Raw genomic sequence first — 24,738 nt, forward strand, 5'->3', positions numbered from 1 at the left:
TATTATTATTATTCCCCCACCCACCTGTACACACACACCCACCCACCCACACACATACACCCACCCACACACACACCACCCCACCCACCCCCCCACCCCCCACACCACACCCCCCCCCCCCCCCCCCCCCCCCCCCCCGCAAACACACAAACACCCACCCAAACACACACACACACACACTCCCCACACACACGCACGCACACAGCTCTTTTCCTTTTTTTTTTTTGGTGGGGGGGGGGGGGGTAGGGTTGTTTGTAGACTATAATTCAAGGTTACATCCAATTTTGCGTGTTGGTATCAATGCCGACCCCTGTCATCACGTAGTCAAGGCTTTTTGGCATCTGCCAATCCCAAATTATGTTTGTGTCAAGGTCGACCGTGATGTCACGTCAACGAGGAAAAAAAATACAACCAAAAAAAAAAAAAAAAAAAAAAAGAAAAAAAAGAAAAATAAATTAAAAAGGTTAATAATGATAATAACTGTCATATTATGTCTTTACATTGGAAATTACGAAAGTCCGAAAACTTTTATTTTGAATGAAATTCATTATAAATTTTAAGGTGATCAAGAACGAAACCTTGTGTTCATCTACCTCTTCCAAACTCAAAATTGGGAAGTGACGTCACGGCTGTGAAGCCTATTTGTCGTAATGTGTAGTGTTTTATATCGGTAACGGCTTCTATGGGAAATTTGAGACACAATCTAACCTTTTCATTACTAGTTTATCTTTGTACAAAGAACGTATAATTATCGCCCTGTCTCTAATCTTCCTTTTTTCTTTCTCTCTCTAATATATGGAATGAAAAAACTTGTTTCGAATCAATTACTGTCTCATCTTAAAAATAATTGTCTTGAAGAAAAATTTCAGTCCGCTTTTGGCAACACCATTCAACGGGAACTCTGTGTTTAAAATCATCAGAAGATTTTTAAATGTAATGTCTTGAGCGTTTGGCTCTATGTGCGGCTATGTGGTCTAGTGGTATGACACTCGCTTTCGGATCGGAAGGTCCTGGGCTCGAGCCTTGCGCTCGTCGCATAGTTGAGTCCTTGGAAAAGGCTCTTTACTCACATTCTCTCACCGTACTCAGGTGTGAAATGAGTACCTGGCCGATAACAGCGTTGTCTTTGTCCTAAAAATTGTAATATCGCCTAACAGACGTCATGTCCCGTCCTACATGTTAAATGTTGCTGTTGGCCAGGGCCAATTGTAAAGCGCTTTGAGCACATTTAGTGGATATTGCGCTATATAAAGCTCAATATTAAATATCAGAATGTTGGAAGATCACATAGAGTTTCATCCAGAAACTTGAAATATTCCATAACAAATGTTTGCGACGAATCTTCTAGATATTCTGGCCAAACACAATCTCAAATGAGGACCTGAGACCGAGAGCTGACGTGGAGTCTCTGGAGAGTCTCATTAAAAGGAGAAGATGGCGATGGTTGGGTCATGTCTGTCGCAGACCTGATGAAATACGGATAAGGAAGGCACTGCGATAGACACTCCAAGGAAAGAGGAAGCGAGGCCGCTTCGAGGAGACTTGGAGACGTACCGTAGAGAGGGACCTAAAGCAGAGAGGTCTGTCCCTCGAGATGGCCCCAAGAATAGTCGCTGACAGGACCAGCTGCAGATCCTTAGCATCGCCTCAAGTGCCAGTAGGCCCGGAGAGGATTGAGTGAGAGAGAGCGTATATTTTTCTGGGTGGCTGATACTGTGAGTTTCTTAACTAAACGCAATGCATCAATAAAAATGTCGAAGTTTTTCTCCTTCTTTTTAATTATTTGACGTTACATTAAAAATGAGATTAAAATTGAGCATTTATATAGGGCAATATCTACTAAACGTGCTCAAATCGCTTTACAAAGTGTCCCTGACCAACAGCAACACGTAACATATAGAACGCGACATGACGCTTGTTAGGCGATATGACACATTTTTTCGACATAGACAGGGCTGTTAACGGCCAGGTACTTATTTAACACCTGAGTACGGTGAGAAAATGTGAGTAAAGAGCCTTTTCCAAGAACTCAACTATGCGCCAAGCGAGGCACGAACACAGGACCTTCCGATCCAAAAGCGAGTATCATTCCACAAGATCACAAAGCCGCATGTTTTATCCCTCAAAGCAATAAAACCGCTATTGTGAATTGCGTTATCTCGCTCGCATTGTCTGGCCTGTAAACAAATTCAATAAACACAATAAATAAATGAAATCACCAACATGAAACGATGGCTATGGGAAAGGAGAAGGGAGGGTGAGGGGGGGGGGGGGGTTATTTACATTGACTGTCGTGCCATTAGCTAAATCGATTTTCGTTTGGTGTAGCGGTGATAAAGTAGATAGGGATTGGAAATGGGAGACCAATGTTTTAATCCAACTTAAATAGGCATTTTGTCAGGGTTGTTTTCTCCTTGGTCAGGATTTTAATGATGATGATGATGATGATGATGATGATGATGATGATGATGATGATGATGATGATGATGATGATGATTATATTAATAATACACAAAACCATATCTGACATTGAACGTTTATAGATAGAATGAAGTTGACGTCACTCAGGTCTTTATTATTGCTTTTTTGCCATCCACGTTTATGAGTAATTCTCACTTAGCTGTATAATCCAGACTATAAAAGTTCATGGTGACACAAAGTTGTGTGTGTTGGTCCGTTGTACTTCCGGATGGCAATGGTGTGAGCTTCTTAGCCAAGCGTCTACTATCTATCTGTCTGGTTAATGCAGTTCAGTGAGAATTATTCATAAAATTGGATGGCAAAAAACAATTACAAAGATCTTCGTTCTACCAATAAACATTGTTTTGTGTGTTGGTACGTTATATCCGGCGACGGATGTTGCGAGCATTTTGGCTGAATGCATAGCATCTATAGACCCAGCTATCTATTAACAGTTTGGGTACACAGAGAGGGTGGCCTGGTAGAGGGCTGGGGAGGGGGGGGGGGGGTGGGCGGCGGGAAGGGGAGTTGATGAAATGTGGAGGCGTCCACAAAATTTATATTTGTAGTTAATGAGGCGAGTGTTGTGCCACTGGGCTATCAAGCTCCGGTTATAGATAGTTAGAAGATAACGCACTCAGGTCTTTGCTATTGTTTTTTGCCATCCGCGTTGTCCAATATGTACCCGCTGTGGGCAAGAACCCGAGACCTCAGAGCATCTAGTCGAAAGGTGTGTTGTGACGATGCTACCCGGCGGGTTCGCGACGGTGCACGAATGCGGACCGGACTTTGCTGATTGGGTCGATCGTCATAACATAGTAGTATGAACCATAAGAGGCTGCTGCCATCCGCGTTTATGAGTAATGCTCACTGAACTGTATTAACCTGACTATAAACGTTCATGGATACACACAGTTTTGTGTGTTGGTCCGTTATACTTCCGGATGGAAATGTTATGAGCTTCTTAGCCAAGCGCATACTATCTATAAATGCAATGAACAAAAAAAAAAAAAATGAGAATAACAGCTCCTAAAATAAATAGAACAAAAATTCATACCAAACACGGAACATTTCCGGCTCAGATCCCTTCTCCAACCGATAACAAAAACAATACACATAATGATATTGTTTTTATTATTGTCTGAAAAAGAGTTTTGATCTCGAATCGTTCTGTGTTTGGTATGTGGTTCTTTTTCGAGACTTATACAGATAGTATGACGTTGACGTCACTCAGGTCTTTGTTATTGGTTTTTGCCATCCGCGTTTTTGAGTAATTCTCACTAAACTGTATTAACCAGACTATTTATATCATACGCTTGTCTAAGAAGCTCACAATATTGCCTTCCAGAAGTATAAAGAACCAACACATAAAACTGTGTATTACCTTAAACTTTTACAGTCAGTTTAGTGAGAATAACTCACAAACGCGGATGGCAAAAAAAAAAAAAAAGAAAAAAGAAAAAAAGACACACTAACAAAGACCTGAGTAACATCAACTTCATCAACTTCATTGATCTATAGTCTGATGCTATCGTCCGTTGCAGCGTAGCCATCTTACAGCCTGGCACTGAAACCCAAAAAGACTGGCATTTTGACGTCATTATTTGGTTTTGGCAACGCATAGTGAGATGTCGTTAGTAGAGCTCATGGAAACAAGTCGTCCCATTGGTCGAACTATTGAATATAACTCACGATTTGTTTTCTTTTGTGGCCAAAGACTTGCATTTGACGTCATTTTTTGGTCAGTGTCAGGCTATAGATAGTTCGAAGATGACGTCACTCAGGTCTTTGTTATTGTATTTTGCCATCCGCGTTTGTGAGTGATACTCACTAAACTGTATCAACCACACTATAAAAGTTCATGGATACACACAGTTTTGTGTGTTGTTCCGTTATACTTCCGGATGGCAATGTTATGAGCGTCTTAGCCAAGCGCATACTACCTATAGGTTAACGATGGCTTCGGTTGCAGGCCCCGTGCGCACGGAATATCGCAAATTCCTCCAAAGTTACGAATTGTGGTGACGTGACTTTTTTTTGTTTACATTCGGGCATATACTTTTTGAGCGATGCTACGGATTTTTGAATACCGATAGTGAAAAACCAATCAGCTTTCCCACCTTGATGATTTCCTTTGATCATTTCGTCAATAGGATTCAGTAGTCTGATGTCACGCCGCTAGGCAACGGCGGCCATCTTGGTTCTAAACAAAGAAAATCATTACTTTTTATTCTTCATGCGGGATAGAACTTTTCATTCCCTTTTCATATGCCTTTTGATCAGAATGTGTAAAAGTCAAAACATGATCAAATTTATGTGTTTTTTTTTTCCTCTGGAAGCGTTTTTATGCTAGCCGGAGAAATATTGCATACGGGCGTCCGCCATTGTTCCGATAGTTTAGAGCCAGTGTTACTAAGTTACCCTGCGTCATTAGGAAGGAAGTGACGTTACGATTATTGAATCCTATTGTAATAGAATATGACACAAACTTTTAAATGTTTATAATAATGCTGTATCTATTTATCTATCTTTCCCATGCAAACAAATATTCATAACAAAGTTGCATTCAATGGCGTAACTTGGCAAATGTTGTTTCAAATAGTGTAATAATAGAGAGCATTTATATTGATTGTACTTCATAGCATTGCAAATTAAATTATAAAGCGCTATGAGAGATAAATTTTATCTCTTCCCTGATGGACAAACACCATAAGCTATAATATTGGACGATACAATCGGCCTTATTATCCTTAATAAAAGCATTTAAATGGATACTTTACAGGCAAAGATTCACTTTTTATCATGGTCCATTCCAAGTTAACCCTTTCCTTACCATCCATAGGAAAATCGTCACATTCGTTACGATACAACCAACAATTTTCTCATTCTAACATCACAAGTCATAAAGAAAATATTTAGTTCTAGTGATAAAAATTATACACTTGACAATTATATGTATAGATTGTACGCGTTCCTTTTCTGGTTGAGTAGAAACAAAAATATTTTTTTTTTGATGGGTGTGAACTTTCAGGGAAAATTCTGAAAACGCCTGGTAAGGAGAGCGTTAATACCAATTTGAAACGATGGGGCCCATATAACTATGTGTTAATTTTAGAATCCAGTCATTTTAGATCTCAGTTCCCCTGTTTGGAGAGTGAGCAAACACTGGCTAGCTAGCGACACGATAACGGATAACGCGATCCATCTAAAACAGTTTGTTTGATTCTAAAAGGCTTTATACAATATCAACTGGTTGTTGATGGAACTCTCCAAATTGGGAAATCATGAATAGTATTCAATAGTCTGATGTCATGTCCTCCCAGCAACCAGCAGCTTGGTTCTAACAAAGAAAATCGGTACTCTTTATTCTTCATGCTGGCTAGAACTTTTTCACGTGTCATTATGTGATCAGATTTATAACGGTTTTTGTTCTCTGGATACACTTTTAAGCTCGTCGGAGAAGTATTTCACAAGAGCGTCCGCCATTGTTCCGATAGTTTAGAGCCAGATACTAAGTTACTATGCGTCATTACGAGGGGAAGTGACGTCACGACTGTTGAAGGCTATTAACGAGATGTGACTCGTGTAATAATTGTGACAGTGTGTTTGCACAAAATTCTCGCCTTTTGGATGTTAAGTTTCAAGTTTTAACTGCATTCATAGACAATGTGAGCGAATACACAGGCTGGTTCATATCGATGTATGTTGTATAGGATTATTAAAGTCTCTACTCGTACATTAGAGAGATTCATGATTTTATGACATTGGTAAGTCTAAATCAAGGCATATCTCTTTTAAACTCTTGTTATTTTTTAATGGAGGTTTTATAGAGCACAATATCCATTAAACGTGCTCAAAGCGCTTTACAAGGGGTCCCTGGCCAACAGCAACATTTAACATTTATTAGGACGGGACATGATGCCTGTTAGGCGATTCTTTTTTGGGACAGAGACAACGCTGTTAGCGGCCAGGTACTCATTTTACACTGAGTACGGTGAGAGAATGTGAGTAAAGAAGCCTTCTCAGAGGACTCAACTATGAGCTGAGCGAGGCTCGAACCCAGGACCTTTCGATCCAAAAGCGAGTGTCATACCACTAGACCACATAACTGCATAAAAATTCAACGTTTTTATATGGCGCAATTTTCACTAAACGTGCTCAAAGCGCTTTACAAACCGGACAGCAATGTTGTGAGTTTCTTGGCCAAGAGCACAGCATCTACAGAAATCAGTTGGCTTCGTCATTGTGTTTATAGAAAGTTCGAAGATGACGTCACTCCGGTCTTTGTATTGTTTTTTTGCCATCCGCGTTTATGAGTAATGCTAACTGAACTGTATTAAGCTGACTATAAATGTTCATATATACACACAGTTTTGTGTGTTGGTCCGTTATACTTCCGGATGGCAATGTTATGAGCTTCTTAGCCAAGCGCATACTATCTATAGCAAAACATTGTCATTGACTGTTACATGTTTTTTGATGAATCAATGTCGGCTTTATGCAGTGTCTATATTTTTACTGCACTCATGGTGTAAAAGGTTTAAATGGCATTAAAATAATATAAAGGGGAACTATCTATTATTTGAAAACAAAAAAATCTGTTTCACTGTAAAAATGATTATTGCACAATACACGCACCGTCCAGCATTTCCGTGACACTCCTACCACGACCTCTCTCTCTCTCTCTCTCTCTCTCTCTCTCTCTCTCTCTCTCTCTTCGCTTAGGTGTTTCTGAATACTTCTGATATTTATGTATTTATGTATTCCCTACAACAATGGCGCCATAATTTTGGATTTGATGATGACGAAAATGACGATTTTGATGATGATGATGGTGATGATGATGACGATGATGATTATGATTACGATAATGGTGATGGTGGTTGTGATTATGGTGGTGCTGGTACTGGTGAAGTTGGTGGTGATGATGATGATGATGATGATGATGATGATGATGATGATGATGATGATGATGATGATTAAGAGATACTGGAATCAACCGTTAAGTTGAGAAGATGACATCAAATCAATACACATACTTCAAACAGAGTAATAAAGGAGACACATTAAAGAGTGTGTGTGTGGATCCGTGCCGCTCGTTAAATCAATTCGAATTTAAACAAGACATGAACAAGTGGTGTTTGATGAAAAACGGCACACTCTACCATTGAGCGCCCGGTTCACGCGTTATTAGGTTGGTATACACTAACTATGCAAGTTTTACAAAATGAAATAGAAGTGACATTCAACTAATGAGAACCAATATTAAAAAAATAAATACATGAAACGAATAATTAATTCACCTCGCAGAAAACGCACACGATAAATATTTCTTGAAATGTTAAGTTTACAGATTTTTCGTAAAATTTTCGACGTTGTTCGCGAGCCTTGCTGATAATGGAAGCCAGTTCTAAATGGGATGGCCTTCTTTATACAAATATCTATCCTCGAAAATAGTAAGCCATTTTTTTTGGCACTTTAAGTAGTTGGATCTCCGATGACGTAAGCTGACGGATTGGGGAGAAGGTGACCACAAGTTCTTGAATGTAGCCCGGAGATCGGGAATTTAATGCGTTGAAACAAAAAAGGGCAATTTTGTATTCGATTGTGGCTCGAACGAGTAGCCAGTGTAGTGTTCTGAGCATTGTTTTTACGCTTGTTTTCTCGTGTCGACTACAGAACCATCATGGCCACCCTGTTCTGTACCTCTTGGAGTTTGTCAACTTTCTTGTCAGGAAAGCCCACCAACAGCAGCAGCTTCTTATGTTTCACACTATTATGTTATGACGATCGACCCAATCAGCAAAGTCCGGTCCGCATTCGTGTTACGTCACAAACCCGCCTGGTAGCATCGTCACAACACACCTTTCGACTAGATGCTCTGCCGTCTCGGGTTCTTGCCCACAGCGTGGACATATTGGACAGGAAGTTAGACCCCACCGATGTAACGCACTTGCCGTTAGGCAGCTCCTCGACCGAAGTCGATTTGCAGCTACCCAGTGTCTCCTCTTACTGGTATCAAAGCCTGGCAACTTCTCATCAAGCTTAGAGGAGTGTAGGTCCCCGCCCCACGAGGGATTGAATTCGTCCAAACCGACTTCCATCTCGTATGTGCAGCTCTGTCCGTAGTCAGGGATTCTGCGTACAAGGGTTGCCGGGACTTATTTCGGCTCGAAACGGGGGCACCGTCCATTATGCGCATGAGAGGGGTATCCCCATTCCCTCTCTCTTTGATCTTACTCAGCCAGTTTCCCGTAATGGTCTCCCTCCAGACATCGGGGGGCTGGATCGCTGCCATTATCGGGCCCCATTTTCTAGGGGTTGTTGCTAGCGTTCCCGACACTATGTGCATCGACTTGCGAAGTTTTACATCCACCTTCTCAACGTTTCTGCTTCTACCCCACACTGGAGCGCGGAGGAATAGCATAGTGCCAGGGCGGACGTTCTCAGGAGCGCTTGGCTAGCGCCCCAAGTCGATCCCGCCAGCTTCCTCAGAAGACTATTCCGCTTCTCTATCTTCCGAGCAACCCCTTCGAGATGAACCCGATAGGTAAGGCTGCGATCCAACGTCACCCCTAAGTATTTTGGACGCGGCTCATATGGGAGTGGCTGGTCCCCGACTAGGACATTCAGTTTACGGGTGTGCCAACCACTGCATAAGTGAAATGCAGTGGCCACGGTTTTTGAAGTGTTCATCTTCAGGTACCACTTGTCAAAGTAGGATTTGAGTCTGGTGACGTCCTCGTTGAGTACGCTCTCGAGACGGGTCCACACTTTACTCTGAGTAACGAGTGCCCAGTCGTCTGCGTATCCCAGCCTCAGGGAGGAAGTGTTCGTCATATCGCTAATGTAAACGTTAAACAACATTGGCGCAAGTACCGACCCCTGAGGGATCCCATTCTTCAATTTCCTTACTTTGCTCGTGACGTCTCCCAGCGCGACGTGGAATTGCCTTTCCCCTAGGATCGAAGAGAACAACTTCAAGGTCTTTTTGCACCTTATGATTTTTGCAAGTTTGAGCATTAACCCATCGCACCAGACCGTATCGTACGCCGCTGATAGGTCTATAAAGACAGCACCTGTTTGCTGTTTTCTCTCGAACCCGTGCTCAATGTGCTCTGTAAGGGCAATGACCTGCTCCGTGGTGCACCTCCCTTCCCTGAAGCCTGCCTGCTCGGGTGGCAGGGCAGCGTCTAGGACCGGCCCCCATCGGTTTAATAGAACACGCTCCAACAATTTGTAAAGACAGCTCAGCAGCGATATGGGTCTGTAACTGTCTGCCTCCTTCGCCGGTTTCCCTGGCTTCAGGATGGCAACTATCTTCGCATGTTTCCACACTTGTAGAAGCTTTCCTTTTGCAAGGATGTCAGACATTGCCTCTGCTAGCCAGGCCCGTGCCCTGGGGCCCAGATGCGTCACCATATCGGGATATACACCAACTATCCCTGCTGCTTTGCCGTTCTTCACTTCGCTAATGGTTGCACCCACTTCTCAGGGACTGAACGGGGCTGTCCAGTCCGACTCCTCCGCAGGTAGCGAGTCCAAAATCGTACCGTACGCCTTGCGGACACCGCGCTCAAAAGCCTGATTAGGGACCCGCTTACTACGGTTCTCAATGTTCTTGGCAATTGTGTCTGCCTCACACTCCGGTGCAGCCTTCGCGTAATTCCGATCTGGGTCAAATTTCTTTATCAAACGCCAAGCGTGGCGGCTGGAGTGTGTAAAATCGAGACTTTCCACGGTCTCCTGCCACCGTTGCTTCCTTCCCTCTGCCAGAGACTGAAGTAGTCTATCGGCTGCGTCCTGGGATTGGGTCTGCTGGTACTCTCGGTACAGCTCTTCCGACTCTGCTGTCCAGCAAGGGGTGTAGAATTTCCGTTTGCCCCGTGGAATAGAGCGTTGAGCGCTCTTAACCAGTAGCCTACTGATTCTGGTTATATTCTTGGACTTGGGAGGAATGGCAGAGCAGACCTGCTCGATATAGGAACTGAATTCCTCCCAGTCAGCCTTCCTGAAATTCCATCTGCAAAGTGGGAGAAACTGCACCCTCGGTATTGTCACCCCAGCTGTGACAAGAACCGGCCTGTGCTGGCTATGCGGAAAGTCCCCGAGGACTGTTCGCTTCACCTGCAGCGGTTCACCGTTCGCGCCTTTCGTTACGAGGGTGAGGTCTGGAGTATACTCCTTCTTATGGCGGGTACCCCGGAAGGTACCCTTGGCTGTAGGATCGTACACTAGGTGTAGATCATTACAGTCCATCCATGAGCGGAGTTGTCTTCCTGCCTCGTTGCAGTCTCGGTAGCCCCATTCGTGATGGTGGCTATTAAAGTCTACCAGACATATGGAAGGATGGCTGACCATCGGTACCGGTGGTGTAGTCCAAGTCGCTCTTGGTGGTTTGTAAATATTATGCAAACACAGTCCACCTACTTCCACGGAAATTCGGTTCACCCCATTGCTGTCCGTTACGCTCTCAATGACCCTTACCTTCGATGGCTCTTTAGCGTAAACGCTAACCCCTCCTTTGAGCCTCGAAGTGTCCTCGCGTTGGACCACCGTATAGCCTGGGATCTGGAATCGGGAAGATTGCGCGTCTGAATAAAGGTGGGTCTCCTGTAACAGGAGGATATCTACGCAGTGGGCGGCCAATAGCTTTGATCAAAGCTCATTTTTTGCCATACTCTGGCTCTCGACGTTCAGGGACAATATGTGCGTCAGTTCGCCATCCCCGCCGTCGCATTTTCTGATTGGCAGGCCGCCAATCAATTGATGCATGGGACGTTTGCTTTTTTCTCGGACGTGTCGACGACCCTGGCGACACGAACGCGGTATTATTTGGCTAGGCGGCAGACCGCTTCGCCATTGACGGGACTGATTGGGACTCAACATAAGGATAATAGTGTGGCGCCCGGGATAGGGCTGCTATTCGGGCACCGGGTTGGATCAAATTTAGTCACACACCGGGGCGAGCAGCTCATGTGGCTCGTTGGCTCGATACCCGGGATGGTCTCGTGACGGTCGACCGGGATTTACACCTTTGCCCTCCCGTGTGCCTCAAGCCCACTCACCACTGCAAGGTAAAGATCCACGAGGGGGCACCAACAGCGAATTAGTCGAGACGTGAAAGAATGAGAGCACATACAACTGCTTTAGGCTGGTTGGATAGGAGAAACTGTTTCATTCGTTGCAGTCTAATTAATTCAAAATTCATGTTCCTCACCATCTGGTTAATCTGTTGTTCCAGACTTAAAGAGCCGTCCAGTACAAAACCAAGCTTTTTGCTCTATCTGTCAGGGAGACCTGATTGTTTAAAATATACACACTATGTATACCAGTCTTCCTGACATTAAAGGGTGTACCACATAACAATATTTCTATTTTTTTCTTCATTAAGCTTTTGTCTATGACTGCATACAGCGCCCAATGGACGCGCGATACTGTTCCACATGAAGCGAATCCACATGAAAGCTAGAAGGGACGACGGACTTCTACAGCTGCGTATCATCAGCATACAAGCATTGTTGTTTGTAGGTTTCTAAACTTTATTTAGGTGTTTATAATTGGGTATCTGTTTAAACCGAACAGTTCGATTTAATATTTGATGTATGGCTTTTCCGACGAAATGTATCGAGTATCGTACGGTTCCTGTGTCTCACTACAGCTCTAGAATATATATATATATATATATAAATATATATATATATATATATATATATATATTATATATATATATATATATATATATATATAAATATATATATACTATAATGAATTACCTTTTTATTCATCTGTAATCATCTTTTTTTCTCTGTAAAGTCCACAGAGCAAGAACATTTCCAAGATGTCAGAAAAATCCAAAGGCCTTCTATTACTAACTCTCATCTTCTTTTCTACAATCTTGTCGACATTAAATCACACTTACGTCACAGCATCGTCTACGTCAACCAATAATAGTGACGACGCGTTAAGGCTGTTACATGACGTCATTGATACGTATGACAACAGAGTTCGTCCGATCCTCAACCAGTCGAAACCTATTGAGGTCTACCTATATTACAGCCTCGTCAATCTCATTGGTATTGATGAAATTAACCAAAGAATTGACATCAATGTTTGGGTGAACTTTTCATGGTGGGATGAATTTCGAGCGTGGAATCCCGATGACTATGGCGGAAATGACGTCATACATCCCAGTCTTACAGATATATGGCGCCCGAAACTAATAGTTACTAATTCCTATGGAGAGCGTGACGTCTTTAAAGACATGGACTCTCCTTTGTCCGTCTATTCCACTGGATCAACCCGATGGTATACTGGCGGTGTCATTCAGTTTGTGTGTCACATGGACCTTACATACTTTTCCTTTGACCAACAGATATGTATTGTAAACCAGGTATCAGCCTATTTAAGTACAGAGATCAAGTTCATTCCAACAGTTTCCACGATGATAACTCGAGAGTATCTAACAAATGGGGAATGGGATTTAGTGTCCTCACACGTTGTGTTCGACTCAACATTAATTATCAATGAAGAAAGCTTTGCTTTCATTAAAGCGACGGTTGCGTTTAAGCGGAGGCCAATGTATTATCTGATGAATGCTCTCGTGCCAGCAACAGGCATTTCCATCCTGTCTCTTTTTGGATTCGTTGTTCCAAAGGACAGCGGCGAACGTTCTTCTTTTGCCATCACGGTCCTCCTAGCTCTATCCGTAAATATGGGACTCATATCGAGTCATCTTCCCAACAACTCGGACACTTTTCCCATAACGGGAGTTTACATCTTCAGTTTAATGTGTCTCAGCATGATGTCTGTGCTAATAATCGTCTGCCAACAACGCTTGCTTGGAACTCAATCTGAAAGTGGTGCCGACCCAAGGAACCAAACATTTTGTCGTGGAAATTGCGAACAATTTGGGATTCAGCGAAATGAAAAACCCCCGAAAACATTGATGATAAATCCTTACAGAAAAGATTGCAAGGAGAACGATTTGAGTTTTAGAAATGTACATTCTAACCAAAAAGTCGTTCCAGAAGTGAATCCTGCTCCCGATCATGTGGAAAAGGACAGAATTACACGTAAGGAGTCAAACAGTAACGACAAGAACGGCAAGACGTCCGATGACGTAAGACCTGGTACCCGGTGTGATAAATACACGAGTGTGTACAAACGAGACCACCTTGCGAAAAGACTTAAGACTTTGTTTCTTGAACACGACGATCTGATTCTTTTGTTGAGTTTTGGAATTCTCTGGGTGTTATTTACAATCATATTTCTGGTAACAATTAGCCAGCACCCTTAATCTTTTTCTTACCAACGATAGGAAAATCGTCATATGTTTTTATATTATTATTATCATTATTATCACAAATCGATTCGACTTTTATGTCCGATTTTTATAGCTTTGCTTGTACCTGTTGTATATTTTTTAAAATGTCTTATTAGGTTTGATGTTTATTTCGTTTTTAAATTAGCTTCGTATTTTCATCATTTAGTTCATGACAGTGTATACATCTGTGTAAATATATCGATGAATGATGTGTAACATTTTGATACTTTCCATTCAGGATCAATAAAGTAGTCTATATCTTATTTTATCTTATACAGCCAAAATTTTTCTTGCTCACATTTATTTTGTACATGACAAAATTTAAAGAAAATGAATAGTGTTTTGTAGAGCTTGTTTTGCTAAAAAAATTGTGTTTCGCAAGAACTTGCTGCTTTTGTGTTTGAGTGAAAAAACTATTTTTGAGTTAGTTGGATGTGTATTTTGGGGAAAATCCTAGGAGAGAGTTCAAATTTTTCTTCGGTACTGACATGGTACTATTTTTACATAAAAGTGACCATATATATATATATATATATATATATATATATATATATATATATATATATATATATATATATATATATATATATATATATATATATCAAGAGTTATATAATCTTATATAATAAATATTATCTTATATAAACTGATGGTTTAGATTAAATTTTGAGCTTTACTCTTTTAAGATATGAGTTTAAATTAATGTGTTTCTAATAAGAATTTGTTTTGACTTTTTGTTTCCATGTCCTGTAATGTTTATGAAAGGGGAACCATGTCACGAGTTTCATGTTATTTAATCAACATACAGTCAATTTTCTTATATTATATTACAACTTTTAAAAATAGTGATTTTATCTTTGATTCGAACAATTTTAATAAAGGAAATTTGACCCTGATATCACATGATAACTGTGTGGCGGGTTGTGTGTTATTTTTGTTGGATCGAGTCCAACCGATAGCTCAATGGTCTGGATTCGAACTAGTATGCGCTCTATGGCTCCCGTTACCAGCTGTGCCACTCAACCTACATCACAAACGGCTCAGGTTTAATCTAGGGGTGATTAAGAATAGCCTTAGGGTCCCTTATAACAATTGTATTAATATTATTATTAACAATTCTATACATAAAGTTTAATTAGATTGTTACAGGAAAAGATAGAGAAAATAAGTGTTTAGTTTGTATCAGGAAGAATGGCTCTAATTGAGTGGATCTAATCTATTATCTATTTAGTTACTTTACTTTATTATAATCATATGTGTCGGTATGTGATTCATTTGAAAATGGTATAAGCCCGTTTGGCTTATCTTTATCCAGCCGGCTTGCTTGATTGAGGCAAATGTATCAGCTAGTTCCAGGGTTGGCTCCTGCTTCCATGGTTTTCTGGACTTCACAACAGTGTGTTGTAGTTATAGGCTGACAGGAAGGTTCTGGTGTCGGCGATGACTGACATCATCGGACTGGGTGCGAGGCACGGATTGGTGATAGCCAAAGACATTCAATTAAGAATTTAAACAAAAAGGTCTTAGAGCCAATCTAGTTTGTCTTTCGCCACCGGATCGTCCTTGAGCGACACATCATAATAGCTTTTATTTGCCAACAAAGGCAAGGAGAAGCAGTAACTCCATGATAATGGTTAGGTATTTGTATATGCATTTGTATCAAACATCAACTGACAGTGTGAACTATCTTACATAATGAAAATTTAACAGGAATGTGTCCCTTATATTTTATAATTTATTTATTTTTATCAATTATGATTGTGATTATTATGATGTGTGGCCCGGGATTGGCGGTAGAGTACAGAGATCAAGCAATATACATATTGAATATAAATGAAATAATAGCATAGTGTAGCATCTACTTTACTGGAAACAACAAACAATGAAAGCAATGTGTAGTGAATTTTATAAATTTAATGTGTTCTCTCGTGTTTACGTTTTGTCTGATCTGGCGTGTAGAGTAGTCTTGCAGTCAGCAGTATGTGGTAAGTCTTCGTAGTTCGTAGGAAACGGAGATCGCCACACATGCCCCTCCCCAAACACGGACTAGTCATCTTCGTAGTACCGAGGTCGTTTAATGGTACGTCCTGAGCAAGATAGCTTCTTAGTAGGCACTACGTTAGTATCATCAGAAGCAGTACGGGAGTTTTGTATGTTTCTGTTCGATAACTTTCTGTTCGTATTCGGTGGGCGTCCACGACGAGGTGGGGTGGCAAGGGAAACTGGTTGCGTAGAATCGACAAATGCAGCTTTAAGTCGGTCGATCTAAATCGTTCTGCTTTGCCACCAACATCGATCAGGAATTGTTTATCTCCAGGGGTTATGACAACATAGGGACCTGTATACGGCTTTTGAAGGGGTCCTCGGTGGGTGTCAACACGGATGTAAACATATTTTGCTGACATCAAGTTCTTGGGTAAATTTGTTTGATGATAGCCGTGATGATGTGTTGGCCGTGGTGAATGAAGGGACACGTTTTGCCGAAAGGTTGCCAAAAAGTCTTTAGCGTGGAAGTCTGAAGGATGGTCAGGTATAAACTCTCCAGGGATTGTTAAAGGTTCTCCGTATACTAATTTAGCTGAAGAATGACCGATATCATCCTTAGGTGCAGTTCTTAAACCAAGCAGAACCCAAGGTAGCTCATCCACCCAATTTGGAGTTATTAGACGAGCTTTGAGGGATGATTTCAAGGACCGATGAAACCGTTCAATCATGCCGTTGGACTGAGGGTGATACGCAGTTGTGTGATGAATCTGCACACCAAGTTGACTGGCCATCTGTTTCCATAGCGTGGATGTAAATTGTGAGCCCCTGTCAGAAGTTATATCAACAGGAATACCAAACCGCGAGATCCAATTGGAGATCAGGGCTTTTGCACATTCTTCTGTTGTTGTGGTTTGTAATGGTATTGCCTCAGGCCATCGGGTGTTCCTGTCAATTATAGTAAGGAGATGGGTGAACCCCCTTGACTGAGGTAATGGTCCAACGAGGTCAATGTTTATATGTGAGAATCGCTTTCCTGGGACATGGAATGTTTCTAACGGTGCTCGTATATGTTTTTGAATTTTCGAAGATTGGCAGTTGTGACATTGCTTAACCCATGCTGACACTTCTTTCTTGAGACCATGCCAGATAAACTTCTTGCTGATAAGTCTGACTGTGGCCTTAACTCCAGGATGACTCATATTGTGAATAATTTCGAAAACCGGTCTTCTGAAGTCGGTAGGAACGATAGGTCTTGGGTAGCCAGTTGGGATGTCACAAATTAACTCTGGACCCGAGTCAACGGATGTTTTGACGATTTTGAGGCTTATTAATGCAGTTTTGTAAGCCTGTATGTCAATGCTATTTTCTTGGGATTCCGCCATAGCTTGATAGTCGATGCCAATTGAGACTGAGTTTGTAACTGCTCTTGAGAGACAATCTGCGACAGTGTTGTTTTTTCCAGAAATGTGTCGGATGTCAGTTGTGAACTCGGATATGGCAGATAAGTGCCTTTGTTGACGAGCTGACCATGGTTCAGTTGATTTGGACATGGCATGGATTAATGGTTTATGGTCAGTAAAAATAGCGAATTGTTTCCCTTCAATGATGAAACGGAAATGACGGATGGCTAAGTGAATGCCAAGCAACTCCCTATCAAAGGTACTGTATTTCTGTTCAGGTTTACGTAACTGCCTGCTGAAAAATGTCAATGGTTCCCAATTACCTTGATGATTAAGTTGTTAAAGGACAGCGCCCACAGCTTGGTCGGAGGCGTCAGACGTTAAAGCGAGGGGTGAGTTCAAGCAAGGATGGGCTAACATTGTAGCGTTACTTAGTGCATTTTTACCGTCAGTAAAGGCTTTCAACATTTCTTGCGTCCACGCAAGTGCTTGACGTTGGTTTTTTTTACTTTCAAAGCACTATATAGGGGTCGAAGTATTTCAGCTAGTCTCGGAATGAAACGATGGTAAAAATTCAACATCCCGAGGAACTCTTGAAGTGACTTGATGGTCTTTGGTTGTGGAAATTGTTTAACAGCCTCAATTTTTGTCGCCATTGGGACAGATCCAGAATGCGAGATGTGATGGCCAAGGAAGTTAAGAGATCTCACACCAAAAAGACATTTCTCAAGACGGATAACGAGGCCTTGGTTTCTAAGTCTTTCGAATACGATTTTGAGATGTTCCATATGTTCTGCCTCAGTTGAACTTGCAACCAGAATGTCGTCTAAATAACAAAATACGCAGTCTAAATCTTGTAAAATGGAGTCCATTAAACGTTGGAATGCTTGTGCTGCATTTTTTAATCCAAATGGCATTCTTAAGAACTCCCAAAGGCCGAAAGGGGTTATCACTGCCGTTTTTGGGACGTCTTCTGGAGCGACTGGAATTTGGTGGTATCCTCTGACAAGGTCGATCTTCGAGAAGATGATCTTACCGTCTAAGTTTGATGTAAAATAATGAATGTGTGGGACAAGGTATCGATCTGGTATAGTAGCATCGTTAAGTCGACGAAAATCTCCGCAGGGACGCATTGTGCCATCAGCCTTGGGGACCATCTGTAATGGGGAAGCCCAAGGGCTCTTTGATTTTTGAATTATGCCCATTTTCTCCATTTCCAAAAATTCTTTTTTTGCACACAAGAGTTTTTCTGGAGCCAGGCGACGAGCACGTGCGAATACTGGGCGACCTTTGGTTGTGATGAAATGTTGCACGCCATGTTTCACAGTTGCCGTTGAAAATGTTGGTTGAAGTAGTTCTGGATAGTTATTCAATAATTTTCTGAATGTATTGCAGTTCAGCTCGAGTGGTGAGAGTTCGGCGTTTGCGCAAACTGAACTTACTGAACAAGGTACGTGCGAAAACGTTTCAGCGTCGATAAGGCGTCGACCACGAATATCCACAAGCAGATTATGATGACGTAGAAAATCTGCTCCAAGTAGGGGACGCTTGACATCAGCTTTGATAAGTCGTGCATTGAATGAACGCGATCCAATACGTATGTTAGTTTCGAAGCATCCGTATGTTTTTATTGTAGAACCATTAGCAGCTTGTAATGCGAGATCAGAGGAACCCAAGCTTTTGTCTGGTGCAGAGGCGGGTGTGACAGATACTTGAGCTCCAGTATCTACTAAAAAACGTCGGTTTGAATTTTCATCGACGACGATGAGTTGGAGATTTTTTGATGTGGGCGCGTTGGCTGAGTAAGAATCCGGGTCGACAGCAGAATTTACTGTTGACCCGGCTTGGCGTTTCCCTGGTTCTTCTTGTTTTTCTTGAATGAATTGAAGAGTTTGCATGTTTGTGCACATCGACGGGCATTTGAACCAAACCGTTGATGGTACCAGCAGAGGGAATCTATTTCACTGGCCATGGTTGGTGTGTCAACTTCACAAGTAGTATTAGAAATTGAAAAGGAGTTAGAGTTTGAGTGAGCAGCGTAGAAAAAATTGTCAGCTTCTCTGGCAAGTGCCCTGTAATCATCCAGGTTGGACGAGTTTGCTAATGGAAGTCTGATGTTTGCTGGAAGTTGTCTTAAGAATAACTGTCTGAAGAGCAGACAGGGCGTGTGTTTGCCGACGAGCACTAACATCCTGTCCATTAACTCAGATGGCTTTAAGTCGCCCAAACCATTCATGTTGAGTAGAGATTCCGCTCTCTCTGTTTCCGAAAGGCCGAATGCAGACAGCAGGAAGTTTTCAGTATTTCATATTTACCTTCCTTGGGTGGTGATGATAGAATAGCAAGGGCTCTAGTTGCTGTGTCTGAGTCTAAGGCAGCCACTACATAGTAGTACTTTGCTTCATCGCTTGCTATATCGCGTAAGGCAAATTGTGCCTCGCTTTGTGCAAACCACGCTGAAGGACAAGTGGTCCAGAATGTGGGCAATTTCAATGCTACGGCGTCGATAGACATGTTTATTATTATTATGTTCTTGTGAAGAGTTGAACTGGTAAATAGTAATAATAATAATATATACCTATTTCTTAAGTTGTTTTAAGTCGGGGTCACCAATGTAGCATCTACTTTACTGGAAACAACAAACAATGAAAGCAATGTGTAGTGAATTTTATAAATTTAATGTGTTCTCTCGTGTTTACGTTTTGTCTGATCTGGCGTGTAGAGTAGTCTTGCAGTCAGCAGTATGTGGTAAGTCTTCGTAGTTCGTAGGAAACGGAGATCGCCACAATAGATCATAAACAAATGTTAACTATAGTATAATATACATATAGATATAGGTTTGTACAAGTATTTTAACTTACGAATTTCCATAGTATAGAGCACAATTAAAATATACACAAATTATAATAGTAATGGTAGATTAAGCATTGAATTCACAGTAATATCTCGGTCCACTTCGAATGTTAATCAATAATTAATTTACCTTCAACCGAGAGAAGTAAAACTTTTACAAGTTTGAAATTGGAGGGATAGCTCTTCTTTTTTGGGATTCTTAGCGTGTGTGTGATTCAATTCAGAGATGAATTTGACTTTGTGAAGTAAAACGACGCTTTGGAATTATGGGAATAGCCAATCAGAAGAATGCTCCTGTTTTAGATAGCCAATGATATTCAGATGCTTTGATTAATACTGAGTAAGGAAGAATAACGGAGAGCTAGAACATTAATTGCAATTTTAGCTACTCTTGAACGAGACAGAACCTCAGGGCATATGCACGTTGGAGTCGTGTTTGGAAAAAGTAATTAGCAGGAGAATGAATACAATGGGCAGACAATTTGAACAGGTGAATAAACCTTAAGCGGGAAGTGAATGTTCCGTTATACAATGGGAAGGTTTCCAACATAATGACCAAATTTTCCGTTAGAAAATTTTAGAGCTTTTATTGGAGAAAAGACTGTCCATGTTTTGAGTATTTTAACTCGAGGTGTTAATCTGCCTTGGCAATATATATTGTCCACTAAATTTGAAGTGGGTTTTGAATGAGACGCTGACAATGATAAAGAAATCACGCAGTGAAAGAAAATCGTTCGTCATAATCGCTACTGAAGATGTTTATAACCCGAAGCAATCAGATCACAGGTCCTGAGCATCACTCACAATTTTAATATAGAGGATATAGAAAATGTTTATAGTGTCGTCCTGTGCAATTCCTTCATCAGGTAGTCCAAATATTGTGATAAATACTCACTGACTGTGGGCCTGGCCTATTGTTGTCTATCTGGCATGTACTCATGGTTGGTATGGAATAGGCTTCAACAGTCATGACGTCACTTCCCTCGTAATGAAGCATAGTAACTTAGTAACTAGTTCATAACTATCGGAACAATGGCGGACACCCCTATGAAATATTTCTCCGACGAGCATAAAAATGTATCCAGAGGAGAAAAACATTATAAATATGATCATGTTTTGACTTTTATACATTCTGATCACATGACATCTAGGCAGCATGAAGAATAATAAGTACAGATTTTCTTTGTTTAGAACCATGATGGCCGCCGTTGCTGGGCAACGTGAAATCAGACTATTGAATCCAATTGAGGACTATTTGTCATGTATTTTCGTTAACTGGAAATGAACACACAAGGAAACGGAGCAGGCTAAATTGCAAGAAATATTCTGATTGGCTAATGCTTAGTAAATCTAGGACAAGCAATAGGATTCAATAGTCTGATGACAGGTCCGCCCAGCAACTAGCAGCTTGGTTCTAAATATTCTTCATGCTGGCTAGACATTTTTCACATTTCATGTGATCAGAATGTATAAAAGTCAAAACATAATCAGATTTATAATGATTTCCTGCTCTGGATACACTTTTATGCTCGTAGGAGAATTATTTCATTAGGGCGTCCGCCATCGTTCCGATAGTTTAGAACGAGTTACTATGTTACCATGCGTCATTACGAGGGAAGTGATGTCACGACTGTTGAACCCTATTGAATAGAGAAGACAATGAAGAGACAGGTTTATTTTTGTGCAGCGATGGAAGACGAATAGAGTCATTATGATAGGGTACTTTCCGCCTGGTTTCTAGTGTGCGGCTCTGGTGTTTTCTATTATGACACTCGCCTTTGGACTGGTAAGTCCACGGGTCCTGGGTTTGAGTCTTGCTTTGTGAAAATCAAAGTTTGAGTCCTTGGAAATGGCTCCTTTCTCACAATTTCTCACGGTCCCCCTGTGGTCAATGAATAACTGCCGTTAACAGCCTTGTCTCCATTGATAAAAAATAACGCATCCACACGTCACGTCTCTTCCTGTAGTATATTGCTAATTGTTGTTTTGGCTTGGGAGCCCCTGTAAAGCGATTTAAGTACGATTGATCAATATTTATCTATAGAAATCCTCTAGTTTTTTGCTTTTGAGTGAGATACTCTGTAATTAACGCAATCCATCACGTCCATAAAATGAAGAGTACATGGGAATAAGCACAAATGTCCACTATTTGAATTGTCTGTGATTGTCCCCCTTGGTCGATGTCAGGGGTTTATTATTTCCCTTTAAAAATAAAAGAGCAAAATTAGAAAACAAACTAGAACCATCACTTTTACAGATTGTAGTTTTTCCGCTGTTCTATTTATAGAGGGAAAGTTTACACCTCTGATATCACTCAATTAGGGGGGGGGGGGGGTGTCACAAAAAATAGAACAGTGGACACCTGTATGTATGAGTTGTATTGTACATTAGTACGGCTCCTATAAGCTGCCATGATACATCAGCATAAAAGTGTCACCGCCACAGGGAACCCATCATCGACGACGACGATGATGATGATGATGAGGAGGATGATGATGATGATGATGATGATGATGATGATGATGATGATGATGATGATGATGATGATGATGATGATTTTTTGTGAATTATTTACTAGGTAAATAGTTCTATAGCTAAACAAGGAGCGAAAGATATATTTGTTTCAACAGCCTATCTGGTATGACTTTCGGATCGGAAGGTCCTGGTTTCGAGACCCGCTCTGAGCGGCGCATATCCCAGTCTACTTGATTGAGTGATTGGGGAAAACACGTACATTACAACAGATGGGATTATTGAAAGGCGGCAACGATCACTTTAATCGTGCTGATCTATCGAACGGCTGTCCGGCTACTGGGTGACATTAGATTTTATTTTCTATCCCGTACATGTATGTATATAGCGCAACATCCACTAAATGTAGTCAAAGCGTTTACAAGGGGTCCCAAGCCAACAGTAACATTAACATAACAGTAACATACTGGGTTAAAAATAGATTATCGGTGGTGTAGATGGATGTATTTGGGGGGAACTAGCACCTGCAATGACCCTAAAGTGCTGAAAAGGTGGTAAATTTACAATATGATCAAACATACACACAACCAAACAATCGAAGGGTTGGTATTTGAATATATTAGTCAAGTATATTATCACACCTGAGTCTGGGGGCAAGATCAGATCATTGACCGTGCGGCTATGGGGTCTTGTGGTATGACACTCGGTTTCGGATAGGAAAGTCCTGGGTTCGAGCCTCGCTCGGGGCTTGGAGAATGCTCTTTACTCACATTCTCTCACCGTACTCAGGTGTAAATGAGTACGAATAGGAAAGGCACAGGCTGCATTCACATCTTTGAACAGAGTTTGGATAACTAAAGATATCTCCCTTCGACTAAAGCTAAGGCTTTTCAACTCAAACGTGAAGTCTGTCCTACTGTATGGATGTGAAACTTGGAACGCATCACAAACATGTATAAGGAGGGTACAGATTTTCGTAAACAGGTGCATGCGTAAGCTACTCAGAATAAAATGGATGGATAGAATAAAAAATGAAGAAGTATGGAAAAGAACACAGCAGAAACCAGTGGGAGAGGAAATAGGAAGAAGACGATAGAGGTGGATTGGACACACGCTTAGAAAGAATGACTCAACTATAACAAAGAAAGTATTGGACTGGAACCCTCAGGGCAGACGATCAAGGGGAGGGCCACGAGGAACATGGAGAAGAATTAAAGAAGCTGATATACAGAGAAGTGGTAAGACCTGGAATGAGATTTAAAAAGTTAGCTCGGGATAGAGAAGGATGGAAACTGTTTGTCTGTGGCCGATACCCTGACCCAGGGTGAAAAAGGCAATGATGATGATGATGATGGCCATTAACAGCGTTGTCTTTGTCCGAAAAGAAATTGTAATATCGCCTAACAAGCGTCATATCCCGTCCTTCATGTTAAATGTTGCTGCTGGCCAGAAACACCTTGTAAAGCGCTTTGATCACGTTTAGTGGATATTGCGCTCAATTAAAAAAACAAATTAGTAATGTTATATATAGCACCTCGGATGGTACGAATGACCTTTACATCAGACTACTACATTTCCCATTAGAACCTTTTATCAATAAAATGATATTTGGAAACAAAGGGTTATCAATGTTAGAAGTTTTTTATGCTACAGATTGTAACAAGAAAACTCAACCACATACAACTTTGGGATACTTTGTTTCAAAATCTTTCATTATAGGGAATGAGATTAACGGAAAAGTAGCGTCCCCTGATTGGACGTCACCTTACAGAAAGAACGTCAATTTGGTTTTGACGTGTCTCAAGCCGCTTTCACCGGAATCGAGGACGAGAGACGCATGCGCACAGCCAACATGACGTTCTCTCTCTAATAACGTTTCCGCCGGTGACGTCACAGACTGTGGGTGACGTCCAATCAAGGGATGCTACTCTTCCGCTAATCTCATTCCCTATTAGTTTCACCTATCGAATTATCTCGAATACATTTGCAAAAAAACTTTTTAAATTTAAAATATTTTAAACATAGTTAACCAGTTTCTTCTCGTAAAAAATCCCAACTAACTTCCTTCTTGAGCCAGGTATTCTATACAATAAGTATCACGCAAAAAAAAAAAATAATAAAAATAAAAGGTTTACCCAACCAAGCAACAAAAAAGGGAATGAAAATTTCTTTTTGGCATAAATTTGAACTTTATTTTATTTATTTTATAAAAAAAGATTGAGCTTTTGTATAGCGTAATAT

At 41.2% G+C, this 24,738-nt stretch overlaps 1 protein-coding gene across 1 annotated transcript; it reads left to right on the forward strand.

Annotated features, from left to right (window-relative positions):
- The first annotated feature begins 9,934 nt into the window (after positions 1-9,934).
- Positions 9,935-13,759, forward strand: LOC144959548 (neuronal acetylcholine receptor subunit beta-3-like). Its single transcript, XM_078892162.1, has 3 exons — positions 9,935-9,992; positions 11,878-11,987; positions 12,284-13,759. The coding sequence occupies exons 1-3, from the start codon at positions 9,935-9,937 to the stop codon at positions 13,757-13,759; spliced, it is 1,644 nt and encodes a 547-aa protein (XP_078748288.1).
- Positions 13,760-24,738: the final 10,979 nt, after the last annotated feature.

Source organism: Berghia stephanieae, chromosome 14 (genome assembly GCF_034508935.2).
Source record: "Berghia stephanieae isolate SIO BIC M18660-M18661 chromosome 14, UCSD_Bste_1.3, whole genome shotgun sequence".
NCBI classification, from domain to species: Eukaryota; Metazoa; Mollusca; class Gastropoda; order Nudibranchia; family Aeolidiidae; genus Berghia; species Berghia stephanieae.

Coding starts and splice junctions, on each gene's coding strand:
- LOC144959548 (XM_078892162.1), top strand. CDS start 9,935: ATGGTTGCACCCACTTCTCAGGGACTGAACGGGGCTGTCCAGTCCGAC. Junction 9,993..11,877: donor CCAGTCCGACTCCTCCGCAG/GTAGCGAGTCCA, acceptor GACTGCATACAG/CGCCCAATGGACGCGCGATA. Junction 11,988..12,283: donor GCATACAAGCATTGTTGTTT/GTAGGTTTCTAA, acceptor TAAAGTCCACAG/AGCAAGAACATTTCCAAGAT.